Here is a 22,295-nt window from a genome sequence, read left to right as displayed (position 1 = left end):
TTTGTGTGAAAAGATGATTAGAAACTGAGACCTTCTCCAACTCCTGCTTTCACCTAAGCTAGACCAGGTCTACAGTCACCTGCTGGCTTCATAACACATTGTCAGTTTAAGCAACCCAAAAGTAATCACATACTGCTTGGTGGGGGTGAGGAGTTCTTATAATATTGCCTAATGTTTTAATGTTTTGGTTGCATTTTATATAATTGTTCTCCAGGCTGTATTCTATTTTCTACCTGGCTGCAAACAAACTGAATATAGGGAGATGTTTCTATGTAGAGTTCCCCACTACATCTGGCACAATATGCTTGCACCTAGCTATTAATACGTATATGGTAGGTATGTCTGAATCCCTCTGAAGGGTTAGGTCAGAGTTGTGCACAAGGTAAATACCTAGTGAATAATTATTGAATGGATGCCAGTTATCACCCTTTTCAAGGAGGAAGAGGGATGAGAAAGGCCGCTTTGGAGTCTTTATAGGACAATGCACATGATTTTGGTTGCTTCCATCTTGGGGCTATTTGGCTGATAAATGACTCTGAAGAGCCATGTTGGGAATTTAAGCCATGTTGAGCTTTCAATCTTTCGAGCTTTCAATCTTTCAATCCTCTTCTCTTCTTTAGGTGTATGTGGACATAAAAAGAAGCTTCACATATTGCGTGCCATCGGGGACTGCCCTACCTGCCAAGGGTCTCACTGGATCCTTGTACTTGTTTCCTACTGCCAGCTGGTGGACAATGTGGTACTAAGAACTCAAGAAGTTGGTCCTCACGTTGAACCTCAGAGGCCACCAAACCTTTCTGGAAAGTCCCTAGGGAGTTTCTGCAGGTGCTCAATAGTGACATATGTCAAGTTGAGAAGGGACAGCTGATCTTCCAGGGTAGAGATGGATCCACTCCCCACTCTCATGAAGAAGATGTGGGTTTGTTTGACCTTTACTATATAGGAAAAAGCCTCACAAATCCTTCAACCCCTTGGATGGAGGCTCAGCCTCCATGCTGTAAAATGCGGACATAATAACTTTTACATAACTTGAAAGGTTTCATAAGAATTCTTCCCCTAATATATGTGAAGTGCCATCCAAATTAGATTAACACAAGAGGATTATATAAACACAATGTATTATTTTTATTATTATCAACTTATCACAATGGTCACCATCCAACTTCTCAGTAGGAATTAGGTTAAAGCTCACAGCTCACAGCACCGTGGAGGCCAAATCATGCTGGGATGGACGTTCTGTATTTGCAGCCCAAACGTGTGTGAGGCAGTGTTTTTACTCACCTTCCGGGGGCGGGGCTGGGGCTGGCACTTCATTTTCTAGAAATGGAAAGAGTCATGGAAATGTTAGGCTCATTTATCACAGAGAAGAACTGCTTTCCACAGCCCCAGGCTGCTTCTGCTGCAGGCAACCATCTCACTTATGTGTACTCACAAGAGGGATGGAGCAGGAAAACACATTCTGTCCTCTCTCTCTCTCTTTCTCTCTCTCTCTCTCTCTCTCTCTCTCTCACACACACACAGACACACACACACACACACACCCTACTACATCAAGAGGCCCAAGACATTCATGCTGCCATTTATGTGTGGTATATAGATTTCCAGAAGGTGGCATGGTGTAGTGATGGAAAGATAAGAGTAGAATGGGGATCCAAGTGTCCTTGCCACTTAGTTATCCTCTCCAAGGCAGGCTGGGCATTTACTTGTGCTGAGCCTGTTTTCCTGCCTCTAGAGAAATGGCCACAACACCCATCTTACATGGGCAGGACTGCTGTTAGGATGAAGTGAAACACAGTGGGTAGCAAGCATATGGCGAGCATATCCCGTAGAGTCCAAGGTAAGGTCGGTGCAGAAATGAGACCCCTTTTTCCCAGAAAGCAAGAGCACTGCATCTCCAACATTGTTCTGCCTGCATGGGAGACACTTTCTGAATGCAGATGACATCAAAGTCCTCTGGCTTTGCAGTGCTTTTTGTTGTTGTTGTTGTTGTTGTTGTTGTTGTTTTACAGGGAAGGTGCAATTCACTGGGAAACAGAATTAAGCCCTCTCAGAATTGCTTCTGGAAATATACGTGCTTGGAGTAGATTCCCACCTACACTTATTAAAAATTTTCCAAGCTCTGATTTTGAGGTTTTGGTTTACCTGGCTTTGGATGTCTGGTTATTACAGAGCAGTCTGGCTATGAGGTCTGACAAAGAAACTTCTGTTAAAGAATATACTATTTCCAAGTAGCTAAAGGCATCCCCATGAACAAAGAGCACAGCATTTCCACTGCCAAATCCCCGTGGATGCCCAGAATTGGGAATTAGTGACATGTGAGTATCACTCACTCATGAACCAGCTGCTTCATCTCCAGGACAAGAAGAGGCAGTTAATGAAGGTGATTGCTTCTAAAATTATCTTCTACTTGACTACTAAATAAAATATAAAGATAGCAAAGTTTTTGCTATCTTTATATTTTGTGGAATATTGTGGAATCCTGGGAGCCTTTGTCAGCATGTGGGATTTTCCACATTTTTTCCCACAAGTGACTCTTGTTGAACAGGGAGAACGATGCCCCGTAACAAGCGGTTTGGCAGAACAGTCACCACTATGTGTAGGCCAAGTGCCCCATTCTAGTCTAGGAAGGCTGGAATGAGCATGGAAAAATGAATGGATTGCACCGTAACTGAAACAAGAAAAGAGTAATACAGGCCTGCCAGGATGCAATAATGTCTTTTTCCATCACTCATTTTGTGGCTAGTATAAACTCCAATTTATTGTTTTTTAAAAACTTTTATTCAGGTGGTCATAAATAAGTTTATTACTATTTACTAGTGAGGGAGAAGAATATATATAACCAATAGACAAAAAACATAGCCTTATACATGGGCAGAAGAAAATGTAGCAGGATGTGATGTAATTCGCAGATACAGTGAAAACACAAATGTCCCTTGGATGGCATTGTCAGAAATGTTTTTGTTTCTTCACTACATCACGGAAAGAATCACTCAGGTTATCATCAATCAAAACATGAAACCGTCAGTCAAAGCATTTTATTTTCAGAGATCTGAGTGCAGAAATGGAAATCTAATATTGTCCTCTTGGCTTTGAATAAGTTATTGCAGCACATGGATATCAGAATACTGAGAGCGAGACGCCAATTTCTTTGACACGCTATCTTTCAGACAGGGCCATTGCCATGACATGCCCAAGGACTTCTTCCTGGCTCTGTCTACAGACAAGTTCCTCATCCCTCCAGTCTCCTTTCCCTGCAGCTGCAGAAGTTATTTATCCTACAACTGTGTTTCATCCCATTATTCTGCTTGAAAGAGTTTCTATTACTATTTGATTAGGTCTACACTCCCCAGTTTTGCATTCAAAGTCTTTGTTCATGGGCCCTTCTTTCTCTCCCTTCTCTTACTACATTCCAGTGGCCCCTCTGTTCTAGAGTCATTTCTGTTCACCTTCTGACCTTTCTGCCACTGTTCTCCCCAGCAGACCTCCTGCTTTTTCTGAACATGTGATGGAGTCAGACTTAGGTCTGAATCCTGACTCTCTGCCTTATCCATTGTGCAATCATGTGCAATTCCTTAATCTCTAACAGCCTTGGGTCCTTCATCTGAGAAATAAGAATAACAAAATAAATAACCTCTTAGGGTGCCAATTCTATGTAAAATGCATAGGTTAGTTCCTGCCATGTAGAAAGTGCTCTATAATTCACAGAATGAACTGTCTCCATTACTATCATTTGGCAATCTTTATCCACATTGCCAACATTTTTCTCAAGGCACTCGGAGCTGATTCTTCTTTTTTTTTTTTTTCTTTTTTTTGAGACGAAGTCTCGCTCTGTCACCAGGCTGGAGTGCAGTAGCGTGACCTTGGCTCACTGCAGTCTCCACCTCCTGGGTTCAAGCAGTTCTCCTGCCTCAACCTCCCAAGTAGCTGGGACTATAGGCACTTGCCACCATGCCCAGTTAATTTTTGTATTTTTAGTAGAGACAGGGTTTCACCATGTTGGCCAGGATGGTCTCGATCTCTTGACCTCATGAACCACCCACCTCGGCCTCCCAAAGTCCTGGGATTACAGGTGTGAGCCACCGTGCCCAGTCAGAGCTGATTATTCTATTCTGTTCTTCTTTCTTACTCTTTTGCATTCTGGACCATGTCATAATGCATTCTCTTTTCACTGACTTAATTATTTTCTAATAGTCTCTGTATATTTATGTTTCTGTTTCTCCCCCATCTAAACAAAGCCAGGGGTCTTTCCTTCTTTTCTTATCTCCCTGGTGTCTCATTTTATTGCTGGAAACACATTAAATGCATAGAGAATTGATACAAAAGAATTAAGAAGGGCTTCTTTTGGTGGTTGGATATGAACTATTAAATTGATCATACCTGTTTAGCATGTATGTGCCCAATTCCCATTTTTTAAGGGTAATCATAGTTGCTTAAAAATCCAGCTAAGGCCAATGGTAAATTCTAATCAAATACGTAAAAGAGAATCATCTTGGGCACTAAAACTGTAGATGTTCCCTGAAGGTACATTCTCCATTTCCGTTTTTTCTATAGCCCCATGGGCTATGTAACAGACCAAAAATCAAAATGATAATGTAAAGGGCTTAATTCAACTTCCACTTAATCCACAAAACATTGGTCATGAATAGCCAACTCTATCAGAGAGAATGGCAGAAACGTTATAGGGTACTAATGTTAGGACCGTTGTGGGATGGTTGCAGGGAGTAGAAATAGAAAAATGTATACCAGCCTGGTAAACAGGCAGATCCAGAACTTTTTCTTCTCAAAATCACAGAAACCTCCTTACTTTATAGCCAGTGAAGGAGTAAATACATTGCAACCCCTTATTAGAACCCACCGCATGTAGGACCTAGTGTATATTAATCCTTTTAATCCTTACAACTCTATGAAATCAGTACTATGATTATCTCCATTTTGCAAGTGGGAACTGAGGCTCTTTGAGATCGCACAGTCTAGGAAGGGTGGAACCAGGCTGTACTCCAGGCTTGCTTGGCTCAGCCTGGCCTCTGCAGCCTGGGCCTGCACTTCCTTTCCCTGCTACTTAAGTTGACCAAGTCAGAAGAGGGTTGATGGACTTCTCAGAACAATGACACCATTTTCCCCACTGAATTAGTTGGTCTTAATCTCAAGACCACATAGCCTCATATGGATGTTGTCCTCCCCATTTGTAGGAGTGGGGTGCACATCGATTTCCTCAAGTCTGAGATAGAGATAATAGCACAGCCTAACTCGGGGGTCACTGGCAGAATGAATGCATTAGCAGGGGTAGAGAACATGGCAAATGTCACATGAGCTTTATCTTTTCATGATTTTTATCGTTATGATCATCATATTTACTCAGACACACCTATGAAAAAGACACTTATGTCTTCCTCCACATGCTGCCTGCTAAGGATGTGTCTTATTTCTAGGTCTACGAGCTGTATGTGTTAAAACATGTTTGCATGTGGGGTGGGGACTGAGTAAGTATCTGGAGACTGGACAGAAGAGGTGAGTCCCTCATAACCCTACTATAAAGTGGGAATAGTAGTTGAGCTCGATGCAATTTATATGCATTATAGTTTGTACACTGCAGATAAGTAGATCAGTCAATGATTCAATCAATCAATCATGGTGAGACAGAAATGATCAGAGAAAATAGGACCTTAGTCCTTTTCAGAGCATTTGAAACAGAAAATTCCAGTTGTCTTAAACCTGGAAACTGGGAAACGAAGGAGTGGTAAAGGCCAAACAGCACATGACTTAAATGGAAAATGAAGCATTGCAGGTAAGTCTCAGAGACCCCAAGGTGTGCCCGTTTACCTTGAAGGAACTTCTCAAGCATCTCTCTCACTCTAATTCATGTGTTTGTCTCTGACAGGTCCTGTCATGGTCAGCTTTGCCCATTTCTCTAAAAATAATTTACATGTTCCTAAAATTCACTGTCTGCCTCTGTAACATTCGTTCATTAACAGCAATTTCCACAGTACCTCACTGAATAGGGACCATAGGCGGGAGCACCCTTGCAAGCTAAATTCACTGAACTCCCATTATGAATTTAACAAGGTCAGTGGGTTATAAAAGTGGTTACAGGCCGGGCGCGGTGGCTCAAGCCTGTAATCCCAGCACTTTGGGAGGCCGAGACGGGCGGATCACAAGGTCAGGAGATCGAGACCATCCTGGCTAACCCGGTGAAACCCCGTCTCTACTAAAAAATATAAAAAAAAAACTAGCCGGGTGAGGTGGCGGGCGCCTGTAGTCCCAGGTACTCCGGAGGCTGAGGCAGGAGAATGGCGTGAATCCGGGAGGCGGAGCTTGCAGTGAGCTGAGATCTGGCCACTGCACTCCAGCCTGGGCGACAGAGCGAGACTCCGTCTCAAAAAAAAAAAAAAAAAAAAAAAAAAAAAAAAAACAACAACAACAACAACAACAACAAAAAGTGGTTACAATGAGATAAGATACCTGTGTTTAGGAAATTCACAGGTAAATGAATTGCCTTTCAGTATCATTTGAGTCACTGAACCAAGTCACTCTGCTCTCTTAAAACATTCAAGACTCACTACTTCCAGAAATCCTGTAGAACTTCTCAAACTCCAGTATGCATATTAATCACAGGGATCTGATCGAACTGCAGATTCTGACTCTTGGGGTCTGCAGCAGTAGGGTTCACGATTCTGCATTTCAAGGTAGCACAGTGGCTCAGGAGGTCAAGGTGGGAGGGTTGCTTGAGCCCAGGTGTTTGAGACCTGCCTGGGCAACATAATGAAATCCTGTCTTCACAAAAAAACATTTTATATTAGCTGGTGCTTCCTAAGTCCCAGTGACTTGGGAGGCTGAGGTGGGAGTATCACTTAAGCCCAGGAAGTGGAGGCTGCAGTGAGCCAAGATTGTACCACTGTACTCCAGCCGGGGTGACAGAGCAAGACCCCATCTCCAGAATTTTTTTTTTTAATTTAAAAATAAAAAGATTCTGCATTTCTAAAAGGTTCCCAGGTGATGCTGCTGGTCCACAACCCACATTTTGAGTAACAAGGCTCAGCACACCCCCTAAATATCACCCATTCCTCTCCTTTTTCAAAAGTGACTGGGAACCCTAACGGGTTTACAGTAGATGGGGACTTTTCTTCTCCCTTTGATCACAAGCTTCTTGAGGACAAGGGCCTTCTCCTTCTCCTTTTCAGATTCCACACAGCAGGTGCTCCATAAATATAGTTAACTGGCAGGCTGTTCCTCCCTGCACAAAAGCCCCTTCTCCTTGCTGCCAAGAAACCCATAACCGTCCCCTGACATTCTGTGGGCAGCTTTCTTCGTCTGTGTTCCCCACAGGGAACACTATGTCTTTCATTGGTTCCCCTCCCGCTGGCCAAGGCTCCAGGGGCATTCACCCAAACGCCATCATTTACATTTCTTCTTACTGTCAACAAATGTCTTCCATTTCTTAACAAGGGCAGGAGAGCAATTAGGGTTAGTTTTGGCTCTCAGGAATATTACACCCCTCGCCTTTCTAAGGAATCCTCCCCTTTTAAAATCAGGGCTCCCAAAAATAGCAAAGCAACTTGTGTCGAGGAACCTGTCCCACCAGTTTCTTAGCAAATAACAGTCAATCACACCAACTGTTGTCAACAAGGTTAGCTGTGTTGCAATGTTCGGGAGGCACCCACCTTTGGTAAGCTCTCTAAATCTTAAACAAGCAAACAGATATTTATTGAGGTGAGGTCCTGCTGTACTTCTGCTTATTCAAAAGCCAAAGGGCAAAGTTCTGTGGAACATTCCTGCTAGGTAAATACAGCTGGTTTTTTGTTCTCCTCTCTTCGTTCTCCCACATAATATCTTTGTTGGAAAACGTGCTAACAGGACTAAAGAAGCATGTTTTAAAATGTTTGAATAAAAAAGGAAAAACAAGGATACTTTTTGAAAAAAATAAGCCCAAGGAAATATTTTAAGGGACAACCTAAAAATGAACTGGTTTGTGAACCAACAACTAAAGCTAGCCCCTTCTTTCCTGGGCAAGGGCGGCTGTTCTTTGATCCTTTCTAATGAACAGATACAGACTTTCTCTCCCTCTGCAGCACTGAAATGCTTTCAAAGGGGTAGATCTATTTATGGTGGATTTTTCCTGTGGTCACCTACTGTAAAAAGCACAGGTATGCCACCAATGGCATGCCTGCACAGCCTGTGCCAAGGCATTCTAATTGACGGGCACTGGTGGCAGCTATGAAATAGCCCCATATGTGGCCTTTGTGCTGCTACAGAAACACTAGGGACCCAGTAACTCCATAAATGGTTTGGCCCTCTCCAGTGGAGTCCATTTCTATTTTCAATGATCAAGGGTTTCATGGTCAGTAACTTAAAGGGGAAAAAAAGAAATCTTATGTCTTAAAATTCATTAAACTGTCTCTCTTTCTATGTCTGTGTCTATACGCTTAAAACAAAACAAAACACCCAGTTCTCTTCTTCCCGTGGGCTGTCTCAAATATTACATTATTTTACCTACTTAAACTATCTTATGGGCCATTATATACAATTTAATTTGGTTTTTTGTGCAAGGAAAGCATATCACATGAATATATTATATAAGCATAAAAAAGACAGAAGAACACATAATAACAGTTATCATTAAATGTTATGATTCTAGGTCTCTTTTTGTGGCTTTCTGTCACTGTCTTGGGAAAATTTTTAAAAAATAAAAATATTCTTTGGAAATTTGAGGCATAGGAGAAAATTGTATGCTATTCCTAATTATTTTTTCTTATTCTCAAAGTAAAATTCTAGCTTTGAAAAAAAAAAAAAAAACGCGTGAAGGCTTTATGTTTTGTAAACATCATGATGAATAAGGAAGGGTCTACTTGGCCAACTCCTGTACTGTCATTTTTGGTGGTATAGCAAATTATCTTTCTTTTTAGATTAAATATGTAATAAACACTGTCAGGTGTCTCCCCTCTTGATGGTGGGGTCTGACTCTATATGCATACTCTAACCTGGACCTCATTTGCCCAGACACGAGCACAATGGAAGCTGCCATAGCATAAAATATTGCTTTCACGGGGACATTAGTAATGCTTAGAGATGTTTGATTCTGTTAATCATAAGTGTACCCCATGGCCAGGCGTGGTGGCTCTCACCTATAATCTCAGCACTTGGGGAGGCAGATGGAATTGCTTGAGCTCAGGAGTTCACGACTAGCCTGTGCAACATGGCAAAACCACATCTCTACCAAAAATACAAGAAATTAGTCGGGCATGGTGTTGCATGCCTGTGGTCCCAGCTACTTTGGAGGCTGAGGTGAGAGGATTGCTTGAGCTGGGTAGGCGAAGGTTGCAATGAGCCAAGATTGCACCACCGCACTCCTGAGTGACAGAGTAAGACCCATCTCAAACAAAACAAACAAAACACAGTGTACCCCCAAAACCAGCAAATATAAATGACAGTGTATTTTTATTGGCCAAATTGCTTATGTATCAGAGATGCAGAATTTGGACAGAAATCAACATTTAATTCAACATTTTCACAGTTACTTGCTTATTTTGTTCCCCACTCTATTCATTATGGGCATTATGGGTCTGGATACCTTATACTTTGGGATTTAAAAGAATTACATACGTTTTAAATAAGTAGGCTGGGCTTGGTGGCTCACGCCTGTAATCCCATCACTTTGGGAGATGGGGGTGGGTGGCTTGCTTGAGCTCAGGAGTTCAAGACCAGGCCCGGCAATGTAGTGAGACCCTGTCTCTATACAAAAACAAAACAACAACAACAAATAAACTAAATTGATTTATATTAGTGTTTCTCAAAGTATGGTCTGGGATCTTCAGGAGCTCCCTAGGTAGAGAGTTTACCAAGTCAAAATGATTTTCATAATAGTAATGCTAAGACATTATTTGCCTTTTTCACTCATATTCTCTAAGAAATAGACAGTGAAGTTTTCCAGAGGATACATAATATGTAATGATATCAATGTTCTGACAGCTAATAGAATTGTTTGTGTGTTCTTGTATGTGTGTGTGTGTGTGTGTGTGTGTGCGTGTGTTTCTTTGAGAAGGGCCTCATTCTGTCACCCAGGCTGGAGTGCAGTGGCGTGATCTCGGCTCACTGCAGCCTCGATCTCCCCAGGCTCAGAGGATCTTCCCAGATCAACCTCCTGAGTAGCTGGGTCTACAGGCATGTACCATGTCCGACTAATTTTTGTATTTTTAGTAGAGACGAGGTTTTGTCATGTTTCTTAGGCTGGTCTCAAATTCCTGGGCTCAAGCGATCTGCCCACCTCAGCTTTCCAAAGTGCTTGGATTACAGGCATAAACCACCATGCTTGGCTGTATTCTTGTATTTTAAACATTATCAATTTTACTTTTATTTATTTATTTATTTTGAGACAGAGTTTTGCTCTTGTTGCCCAGGCTGGAGTGCAATGGCATGATCTTGGCTCACTACAACCTCCACCTCCCGGATTCAAGAGATTCTCTTGCCTCAGCCTCCTGAATAGCTGGAATTACAGGGGTCCACCAGCACGTCCAGCTAATTTTTTGTATTTTTAGTAGAGACAGGGTTTCACCATGTTGGCCAGGTTGGTCTCAAACTCCTGACCTCAGGTGATCCATCTGCCTCAGCCTCCCTGAGTGCTGGAATTACAGGCATGAGCCACCACGCCCAGTCAATTTTAATTTTTAATACAGTAAATATGACACGAATATAATATTTACTATATTACAAATTAAATTAGTGTGTATAATACACTATTTATGCACATAAACAAATGCTCTTTAGTTTATCAGTAATTGTTAAGGGTGCAAATGGATCTGAGACCAAAAGGTTTGAACCACTGGTTTTGAATTTATTGCAAACCTCTTTGAAAAAAGATTTTGTGCATGTCATTTTAAAAACAAACTCAGGTCATATACATCATGTACATCTGCAGCTTTGATAAAACGAATGAATCAGTCAAAATAAAAACCATACATTGATTTTGAGGGCAATAACTCATTTTCCTAAGTGCACCGTAATAGAGACAAAAGGGCTATAGTGCCTGGTAGCACTTCCTCTATGCAGAATTCAGATAGCTAGCAACTTACCTAATGGCTTCTGACCACCCAAATAAAAAGACCTCTGAAGGGCCTCTGCATTTATCTCAAGCTCCTGCCTTCTGTGCACTGAGAATTTCTGTGTTTTCCTCATGGAAGAAGGCCCTAGCTCCTCAGTAAACCCAGAGCCTGGGGCTGGGAAAGGTAAGCAGGGTGCCTGAGGAGCAAAATTTAAGGAGGTCACTTAAGGTGCTGACCCTGCATTTTGGTGACCCAGAAAGTGAGTGCCTTCTTAAATGTTGTGCCTTAGATGGTGCTAAAATCTACTCAGCCAGATTAATTACCTGGAATGGAGTCTATAACAAAGGACAAGGGGAGTGAGGGCAACAGCTTCATATGCTGACTCACAAGAGTACTAAAGAAGACAGCACACTTCTAGGAGGCAAAAAGTGAGAAAGCTAAGAAAAATTGGACAGAAATTCAAAATACAAATCAATATGAGCCCAGTTTTCAAGAAAGCAAATAATTTGGTCTCTCAGTGTGTCACATGATACTAACAACTGATGTCTATAATTTAAGACAAATTATATCCACTGTACTATATTTTTTAAATCAAGGAGTAATATACTACATTTTAAGAATGTTTCTGTTCAAACTGGTGGAAAAAATAAGGCTCTGAGGTTATATAACAAAATTAACCTTTAGCTGTGCAGAGAATCCAGTTATACAGAATGATTCAATCAATTTAATCTGTGTTTATTTACTGTGGTCAAATGTTGCCAAAGTCTGTACTGTACTCTAATGTTCTGAATAGATGAAGTCTAATGGTACATCAATCATGTAAATTTTCAATGACTCATTATTCAACTTTTGGAATTTCCCTGAATCTACAGGGTTTTTTTCCTCCCCTAGTCAATTCATTCTTTTGTCCTTCTAATTATGCAAGTTTCAACTCAGGATGTCATTTCACACAGGAAGAGGATTAAAATATGGTCCTTATTACATAGCAACAAATAACTTCTCTTTGTTAACATGGGGCTGGAGGAAAATTGCTAAGATCTGAGGACTTGCCTTCCTCACCACGCTTACCATGTTTTAAAGAATCAAATGGGATTGGAGTGGCATGTATGAGGGTATGTTTTGCAGAGGAAGATTTACTCAAATTGAAGGAGCTTAACATTTTAGTATAGGTCAAAAGGAAATTATTGCACAAGCAATTTGTATTGTTAACAATTTCATCCTTTACTGTGTCTTTTCTGGGGATCTTGAATCACTTATTATTATTATTATTATTTTGAGACAGGATCTCGCTCTGTCACCCAGGCAGGAGTGCAGTGGCATGATCATGGCTCACTGCAGCCTTCACCTCCTGGGCTTAAGTGATCCCAAGTAGCTGGGACTACAGGTGTGCACCACCACACCCAGATAATTTTTGTATTTTTTGTAGAAATGAGGTTTCACCATGTTGCTCAGGCTGGTCTCAAACTCCTGGGCTCAAGCAATTCTCTGGCCTTTGCCTCCCAAAGTGCTGGGATTACAGGCATGAGCCACTGTACCTGACCTGTGTCATTTATTTATGTGGCTATAGGGTTATAGGATAAATCTCTTAAAGGTCTTGCTCCAAGCCATTGCTGGACCTCACATTGGGTGACTTTTTAAAAATAGAGGAAGAAGAGTCCTGATGCCAGGTGGGGTCATAAAAATAAAATTCCATCGCAGTAAACACAGTAACACTCAATCAATCACCCACCACATCCATGTGTGGTCATGGAGAGTTCTTTGTGTGGTTATCTCAGGAAAGTGCAGACTGAGGAAGACCCTATCCACCAAAAAGCACCCCTGATAGGGACAGAAATCTTTTTTTTTTTGAGACAGACTTTCTCTCTTGTTGCCCAGGCTGGAGTGCAGTGGCACAATCTTGGCTCACCACAACCTCCGTCTCCGGGTTCAAGCGATTGTCCTGCCTCAGCCTCCTGAGTAGCTGGGATTACAGGCATGCACCACCACACCCGGCTAATTTTGTATTTTTAGTAGACAGGAGGTTTCTCCATGTTGGTCAGGCTGGTCTCGAACTCCCGACCTCAGGTGATCCTCCCTCCTCGGCCTCCCAAAGTGTTGGGATTACAGGCATGAGCCACTGCACCCAGCCAGGGAGAGAAATTGTAAAGTCCCACAAACCCAAGCCTTATAACCCTTGGTGTCAGATACAGTTATTGTTCAACTGTGTAGGGTAACTCTTTCATCTAAGTGGGAAAGGCCATGTCCCCACAATGGAACAGTGAAGAAACAACCCAATCGTTATCACCTTATGCTATATGCTGACAACTAGAGACCCCCGAATTGGACATGGCTCATTTCAGTAAGAACACAGCAGAGGTCATGGAGTATAGACCTTTTATTTGATCTGAACTTCTATGGGTGAAAGCGAAGATGTCTCACTACAAGTAAAAGAAGGAAATGTGGTGGTGGCAATGATGGTTATGACTATCATAGCAGCTTTCTTGGCATGTATTATAAATATTACACTAGTGAGGAGGTGAGCAGTGGTTGTTACATCCCTTATGTTGAGGGAAATGCCATCAAAGTTTATATGAAATATGAGGCATTTAATACCTTATACCAGACAAGATTTCTAAAGCTTTAGGAGGAAAATGCTTGAAATCTTTCCATATGTTAGGCCCTGTTCTAAGCACTTTACCTGTCCAGGCATGGTGGCTCATGCCTGTAATCCCAGCACTTTGGGAGGCTGAGGCAGGTGGATCACTTGAGGTCAGGAGTTTGAGACCAGCCTGGCCAATATGGTGAAACCCTATCTCTACCAAAAGAATACAAAAATTAGCCGGACATGGTGGCACATGCCTGTAATCGCAGCTACTCGGGAGGCTGAGGTAGGAGAATTGCTTGAACCAGGGAGGCAAAGGTCGTAGTGAATCGAGATCACGCCACTGCACTATGGCCTGGGCAACAGAGAAAGACTCCATCTCAAATAAAAAATAAAATAAGATAAAATAAGACCTTTACCTAGTGTATTTCAGTTAATTCTTACTGAGTCCCAATGAGTTGATACTGTTTTATTCATATACAGATGAGGAAACAGGGGCATACAAAGTGTAAGTAACTCAGTTCATGGTGCAGCTGGAATTTGAGCTGTCTAGAATGTTCTATGAATATTATAACTTTTTATTTCACCATGTTTAATAGTGAGTATGATTTAAGATGCATAAAGAAAAAGCCAAGATACATACTATGTGCATAACAACCCTAAAGACATCTAACTCTAAACATAACAAAATGTAGAATTACACAAATGGACAAATTTTTAGTTTTAAGTAGAGCATTGTCTTCCAAGATTCATAAAAGTTTTTAGAAGACAAACAATATTAACGGATGCAAGCAAAGCAATTTATAAAGAGTATTATATTATAGTTGAGTAATTTATAAAGAGATCTGATACTATTTAGAGAAAGATTTGGACAATTTTGGAGAAGAATAATATTTAGCCAAAATAGCTAAATATACATCAAAAAAATGAATAGAACAAAATCATAAGATCTAACATCTGACATATTATTAAGTGTAATTTTAGATACTGCCCTGATGTGCCAAATTGGCCTAAAAATGATTCCTAAGGGAGTATAAAAGGGCAAGCCTTATCAAAGTGGATTTAGACTTGAAAGGCATAATGAAAGTCAGATTACAGTTAGCTTTTTGTGAACTCATTTTAGAAAGAGAAATAAGTGTGAGATTGAATGATCCTGGTCTTTGCCTCTGCCACATCAATCAATTCATGCCCCAATCTGATGGTACCTAAAACTTTACTCTGGAAATGTATGTTAAAGCCCATAAATACTCTGTCCCATGAATGGGAGTATCTCAAAATTTGGCCTGCGGTCTATCTTTGGGCTGTCTAAACCAAATGTACTCTTTGTAAATTAAAACTGAGCCTATCCACACAGAGCAGAATTATGACAAGACAGTATCATCACTTTGATTTTGGGAGGCTGTCTTTGTAAAAAGCTGCATGGTCAGAAGCCCTCTTCTCATCTGGTTATGAGATAATTTGCATACATATAAGAAATTAAGTGACAAAGTCTTTTCTTCTTTTTCAGTTTCATTTTCCTTAATTGCTATGCTCTCAAATTTTAGGAAACCCCTCTTGAATAAACAGTAGCTACTTCATGATTAACCTAACTCAGAGCACTAATTCAGCTGCTACCTTTCTGTGTATTTATTCAGTTTCAACCAAGGGTTCCAGAAAAGACATCCGTTTCCATCAAGAACTAACATGGAATAAGAACAAAGAAGACGTGGCCACATGCTCTCAGGTACACACATTAAATTAAAATTTCCGTACTTATTTTTGGTTGCTAGAACTTTAATCCCGTTCTTTATCATCTAACACACTTAAGTATGTCTAGAGATGAAGTTTAGAATTACCACAGAAGATACTGGCAGCCAAGAGTATTTTGTGTCTCTTAATATAGTTTTCATAGACTAATTAAGGAGCAGTGAAGATAAAAATAGCCATTATTAATTATAATAAAAATTATTCTCTGTGTCCATAAACAGCCTAAAAATAATTTTTTTTAAAAAAGTTGCAATAATTTTAAATACAAGTAACAAAAATGCTTCCTTGGACTGTAAAAGCAATAGCAATAATGACACAGCAATCTCCTCTCACAACCATACAAAATTGAAAAGAAGAATGCATTTGTTTACAAAAGTATTGCAAAAACGTCATTTTGTATTTATTCAAGTTTTTAAAGAGACCACTTATTTATTTCTTTTTGTGTCCAAGCATCTTTTAAAAGCAGCTTCAGCCTGGGTAGTTGACTTCAACACTCATGTTTGATTCGGGGATACTTTGAAATTGCTGTAAATAAGGAAACTCTATGAATTGTGTGTGTATACAGAGCCTAAAAAAAAAAAGTTTCAAGGCCATGTCTCATGGCCAAAATAAAGTGAGTCATTGAGAGCATAAAGGATTGTAAGTTCTTCATGCTTTCCACCCGCCTGGGTTCCTTAGACCAGCTAGTGAGCCTAACTTCCACCTTTGATCATTCCACAATCTCCCTTACTCCTGACCTCACTGTTTGAAACTCCTGGGAATAAGAGGGAATTTCTTTAGATTTACTGGGTGAGAAGTAAGGATACAACTTGTTTTTCCAAAGTGTTTTTAAAACGATATATTTAGGGCGCTTCAGAGGAAAGAATTGGCCAGTCCTTTATTTATCTTCCTAACAGGTGCAGTCGGAGCAGTCATAAAAGCAGGCTACTGAAAAAGAAGGATTCTGCCAAGTATTAAGCCCCTCTAGCACGCATTTGCCCTAGAGTATTCCTTCTTACAACACAGAGCTCAATTATATGCCATGAATCTCCAGCATAGCATGGCGGTTTTTCTCAGGAGGAAAAAATATGATGGCATTCATTCGTACAACTTCTTTATTTTCCGTCCAAATCTTCAACTTGGCCTCGATGAGCCATTCGAAGTTAAAAGGGAAACAATTGCCCTTGATAAACTATCTTTTCTCCTCCCCTCTTCCTTTCTCTTAGTTTTCTGCATTAATTATTAACTTTTCCCCAATTTGAGGTAAGGGTAATATTTATATATTAATAAATATTTCCAAAGACAAATTGATTTCGGTGTTTGAAATAGGCCATTCACTCTCTTGAACATAGAAACTGAAGGTCAAAGAAGAAATATGAGAAGGAGGTTTCCCATCAAGGGAGCTCCTTTTCTGATGGATGACTAAGCCCTGAGAAATGCTTAGAAATAGGCAAGAGGTGATGAATGCTGCTGTACATTCAGGTAGGTTTGGGGCTCGGCATAACTTTAAAATGTGATGAAATCTCTAGAGACCAAGGAAAAAACATACAGAAATGGAAAAACCCTTATGGACTCAAACAACAACAACAAAAAAACTGTTCTCTGTTCCCGTGGTCCCATCTATTCCTACTGAAATGTAGATCAAGATGGATAAGATGAATATTGTATGTTGACACAGCAAAAGAATCTGCAGTAACAAAGGCACGCCTTTGCCTCCTGAAGTTATCAGAATGGCACCTTAAAATTATGGTCATAATGGAACCTGTGTTTGGCCATATGTTTGAGTTTTCAAGAAGGGATCTTACACGGAAAAGGAGAAAACTACAATGACTCTTGAGATTTTTTTGAATGACACACAAGCACCAAAGAGCAACTTTTGCCTTTTTGGAGAATTTAAGTACATTAAATATAATAAGCTCTGATAAATCAGAAACAAAAAGTGAAATTCATGGTAAGGCCTCAACCCAGTGTTTTAGAAGGTATTTTTTCTGAGTTTTATAGTATCTGACAGTTAATAGGCCAGGCATGGTAGCTCATGCCTGTAGTCTCAGCACTTTCGAAGGCAGAGACAAGTAGATCTCTTGAGCCCAGGAGTTCGAGACCAGCCTGGGCAACACAGTGAGACCCCCATCTCTACTAAAAATATAAAAATTGGCTATTAGCTGGGCATGATGGCATGCATCTGTGGTCCCAGCTACTGGGGAGGCTGAGGTGGGAGGATCGCTTGAGCCTGGAAGGCAGAGTTTGCAGTGAGCCATGATTGTACCACTGCACTCCAGCCTGGTGACAGAATGAGAACTTTTCTGAAAAAAAAAAAAAAAAAAAAAGAAGAAGAATCTGACAGTTAACAGGTGTCCCAGGATGTTAAAGAATCAGGTTTTATGGTTTTAATCATTACATATGCCAGAGGTAAAATTCTGAGGAAATCATTTGTATGTGTTTAGCAGCCATTCATATTATTCTTTAATGAACAGAGATTCTGCCACAGAAGAAAGGCTGTTGCAATTGTTTAGTTTGGGGTTGATAAAATTTCTTTTTGACTCGAAAAGAGAAATTTCCAGTGAAAGGTGATTTCTTGGCCGGGCTCGGTGGCTTACACCTGTAATCCCAGCACTTTGGGAGGCCGACGTAGGTGGATCACCTGAGGTCAGCAGGTTGAGACCAGCCTGGCCAACATGGTGAAACCCCGTCTCTACCAAAAATACAAAAATTAACTGGGTGTGTTAGTGAGTGCCTGTAATCCCAGCTATTCGAGATGCTGAGGCACACGAATCACTCGAACCTGGGAGGCAAAGGCTGCAGTGAGCGAAGATCATGGCACTGCACTCCAGCCTAGGCCACAGAGTGAGATACTGTCTCAAAAAAAAAAAAAAAAAAGAAAGAGAGAAAGAAAGATGATTTCTTTACACAGTAGGAACCAGGGAATTAACTGTAGGGCACTTACTTGTACTCAATTAATAATTGCTATATAAATGAATATATCAAAGGCATCCTGGGAGAGCCCCACAAATCTGAAGCTTCCTACAACATCCCCCCAATTTGATCGGAATAACTTATTTGTACTAGGCCTTAGGTTCTGTAAGAATCCAAAGTGGTGTAAGGTAAGTTTTATCTGGAACTGACAGCTCAAATAACACAGTTCTCCAAAGAATACATAATATACAACTGATGACGGTAAAAAGTAGAACAATGGGAAGTGGTTACTCCTTAAGAATACTGCTTGCTTTCTCCAAAAGGGCTCACTGAGCCACCCAGCATATTCCAAGAGTCTAAACAAGGACTGTTGACTAATTACTTCCATTAGACTTCCTCCTTAAGATCCAGAGTTACAGCTGTCCTTCCTCATCCTTCTTAGAAGAACCAGCTCTCCCAAGATTTAAGAAGAAAACTCCCAGAATTGGGTCACGGTAGGCTGGGAGGTAGAGTGAGACATGTTTTGTACCTTCAGGTGCTGAAAACTCAGCCTCTTTTGAAGAGTTGCCAGATCCTCCTGGATCTTAGGAAGGCCAAACCAGCCCATGTCCTATCAAGATTCATAGCAAGTGGTCACGGCCTCCCTGGGCATGGCTTTCCGAGGTGTCAGAAAGATTCAGAAGACCCATATGGGCTGGAGGAGCCTCTCCTTTGGGCAGGTTTCTGCAGATAGTTTGAAATGATTCTGAAGAACTGGTTCTAGGCCATGTTTTATTTTTCAGAGGGATGCTTATATGTAATCAAACTAACCCCAGTGAAAATGAAATCGCAGTTAGGAGAAGAAGAAAGCAGCAGAATAGTTCATGAATTGCCATACTCCATACTCTTCTGATGTAAACAATATTAAAATGCAATTATTTCACTAAGGAACGCTCTTCGAGGTACAGTTCCTTTAAGAATCAGTTGCCCTGGTAAGGGAACCAAAAAAATCTCTGTACTTCCTCAATGGATTTTAAATATATCAGTAACTCTTTTTGCTCCACTCCCCATCACCCAAATTTACACTAACCAAAGAATTTATGGGTATAAAATTACTGTCCTGGGTGGAGGAACTGCTACACAGAATAACAACGTGCTTTTAGAGCAAAAGAAGATCATGGAGTCTTTAGTATCCATGCTGATTTATTCAGAAAGAAAAAATATATATCGGGGGGTGAGGGCTAAAGTTAAAGGTATATTTTCCTCTTTGCAGCTCTACAATTTCATTCCCTGTAAAAGCAGAGTGAATCAGACTGAGTTGTCAAATGAAAAGTAAACTTCATCGCCTCTAGTAATCAGAATAATTTAATTAGCTTTATTGGCTCTTACAGCCTGTCACCTTATTTATTGGTTTTTCAGCTTTCTTCTCATTTTCAATTAGGCTTTAAAAAAAATGTAAAATCATTCACTAAATTCAGAATAATTAAAACACTATTGTGTTTCCAGTTTGGAAACATGGTAGAATGCATTTCATCTGGGTACACTTCGGAGAGGTTAACGTGACAGAGCAGATAAAAAGGACACTTAATACACAAGTAAATCATTTGCATTACAAATAAGATACTTTAGCAGGGGCTGGACTCCCTGCCTAACAGTCAGGATTAAGTTCCCATATTAATGCTGCATTTGGTGTGGTTATTTTGGGTGAAAGACTTCATCCATCAATGCCCTCTGCCACTAAGTAAGGCCAACCTGTAAACTGATCACCACAGCCTGTCAACACTGGTTACTTAATTATATAAAGAAAATATATTTAAAAGACTTTTGATAATTTGGTTAGTATTTCAACTTTGAGTTCAACATGTAACATCTTTTTCAAGATTCCTTAAAATAATGGCTAAAGCATTTTTAAGAATTAAAAACTGAAAACTATGACTATTTTTATGTTTCCTGCTACTTTTTCTTTTATTTGCAGAAGGGAAAAATAAAGATTCAGTAAGCACTAGTGAAGATGAATATAAATGAAATAATATTTTAAAAAGATATTTTCATTAAAAATTAAATTCAATGCATGCATACTATTAATTTGTGCTTATTATTTATTTTCATAATTAGTAATTCCAATTTACTTTGGTTACCAACTGGTAGTTTTAATATATTAATAATTTTTTAGAAAGAAACTTTGTTAGAGAAAACATTTCTTCTAAGGAAGAATATTTTTATACTTTCAGCTTAGCTATTCTTAAAGGCTACATATTATGAAATTCTCTACAATAAAACTCGTGAAAGAACAATCTATTCGTGACATTCAGGGATATCCTTTTTTCCCGGTGTTTGGTTTTCTTTGCATGCAAGAATTTAATAATGAACCTCCAAAGGCACTGGTAAGAACACAACAAAAAACCCTTCATCTGTATATTTTAAATATGTTTCCATTTAAAAATGTAGCAAATCTGGAAATAATGTCACAAATTCTTTTTTGAAATCATGATCCAATGTATTAACCATTTTAGAAAATATTTTAAGTCTTCTACTCTCTGCAAATTGCAAATACATGGTAAAAATTTGTGATTAAACCTAAGAAAATATGCTTGAAAATGTAATCTGTTTACCATCAGCAATTAACATCCTTAAATTACGCTTTAAGGATCCTTTACAATTGAGTGATAGAATTATCATTTGATAATTTTAGTCAATATCCCTTTAGAAACTATCATTATCAGAAATTTTTAAATTCAGTGTACTCTCACTGTATTTTTCCTTTGGTCTGTTTAATTTAAAACATCTTTTCCTTAAATCATAGTGATTTTATTTTCTCATCTAGTTAAGAAATGTGTTATTTGTTTGAAGACAAATACCAAAATAAACACACTTTATTAAGGAGTACAACAAAAAGATTTCTGGATAAGTCTTACCCTCTTTCTTAGTGGGTTCTGGCATGACCACAATAAGATGTTATTCTTTAAAGAGTTTTCTCCCCTCCACGACTAGTTGACAGAAACCCACAGGCAGGCGAGAGATAGTGCAGGTCGGTGTGACAAGCAGTTGGGGAGAAAGCCAGTGCTTTTATACTGCCTCTGAACATCAATCATAATGGCACCTCCCTTCTCTTCAGCACAAGGATGTAGGAACTTGACAGCTATTGGGACCTTTCTCACATCTGTTGTCTGCACTCTGCTCTCTCGCCTACTGGAAGGAATCTCCTGCCCATCTCATGTGGCTGATGAGAACACCTCTAACTTTCTAAATTCAGCTGCAGCCTCGTGCTCCGTCTTGCTCTTCTCTCTCTCTGACAGATGCATGTGCTGACTCAGGAGTGCAAAAAGTTTGCTGGATGATAAAATAAAATCTAATTAAAAATCATGATATTCCAATCCAACCAATGCCTTAATTTTCACTGAGACTAGGCAGAAAAGTCTTTGTATTCAGATGATCATTTTTATGCTCCAATTCGCTTTTCATTTGCATCAATCCTTAATTATTGCATTATATTTTTTCTTGTTCCTTATTGATATGTCAATATTAACTTTTCAAGCCAAATCGCTAGGTTAAATAACTTGTCTTGTGTTCTCCTCTAAGAATAGCAAAGATTTCTATTAAGGGATACTCTGCGTTTGCATTTTTTTTCAAAAGCATCATTTTTCAAAATTATAGGACATATAAAAGAATGAGACAATGACACATGCTACAACATGGATGAAGCTTGAGAGCATCACACTAAGTGAAAGAAGTCAGTCAGATATACAAACATAGACTATAAAATAATAGATCACTGTAATGCCTATAATCCCAGCACTTTGGGAGGCTGAGGCGGGTGGATCTCCTGAGGTCAGGAGTTCGAGACCAGCCTGACCAACATGAAGAAATCCCATTTCTACTAAAAATACAAAATTATCTGAGCAAGGTGGTGCATGCCTGTAATCCCAGCTACTTGGGAGGCTGAGGCAGGAGAATCACTTGAACCTTGGAGGCGGAGGTTGCGGTGAGCCGAGATTGCACCATTGCACTCCAACCTGGGCAACAAGAGCGAAACTCCATCTCAAAATAATAATAATAATAAAAAA

General features: G+C 39.9%; 1 protein-coding gene across 5 annotated transcripts in view; it reads right to left on the bottom strand.

The window, feature by feature from the left end:
- The window catches only part of MYBPC1 (myosin binding protein C, slow type), a 98,369-nt gene extending 77,099 nt beyond the window's left edge, over positions 1-21,270 (bottom strand). For all 5 annotated transcript variants that reach the window (XM_010357198.2, XM_010357201.2, XM_010357200.2 and 2 more), the window contains exons 1-2: positions 21,147-21,270; positions 1,282-1,317 (exon numbers count right to left, since the gene is read on the bottom strand). In XM_010357198.2, the coding sequence (XP_010355500.1) occupies positions 1,282-1,317; positions 21,147-21,171 (61 nt within the window). In that variant the 5' untranslated portion in view covers positions 21,172-21,270. The remainder of the gene's footprint in view (positions 1-1,281; positions 1,318-21,146) is intronic.
- Between the last annotated feature and the right edge of the window lie 1,025 nt (positions 21,271-22,295).

This window comes from Rhinopithecus roxellana, chromosome 10 (assembly GCF_007565055.1).
Source record: "Rhinopithecus roxellana isolate Shanxi Qingling chromosome 10, ASM756505v1, whole genome shotgun sequence".
NCBI classification, from domain to species: Eukaryota; Metazoa; Chordata; class Mammalia; order Primates; family Cercopithecidae; genus Rhinopithecus; species Rhinopithecus roxellana.
This window is presented reverse-complemented; position numbering and strand designations above follow the sequence as displayed.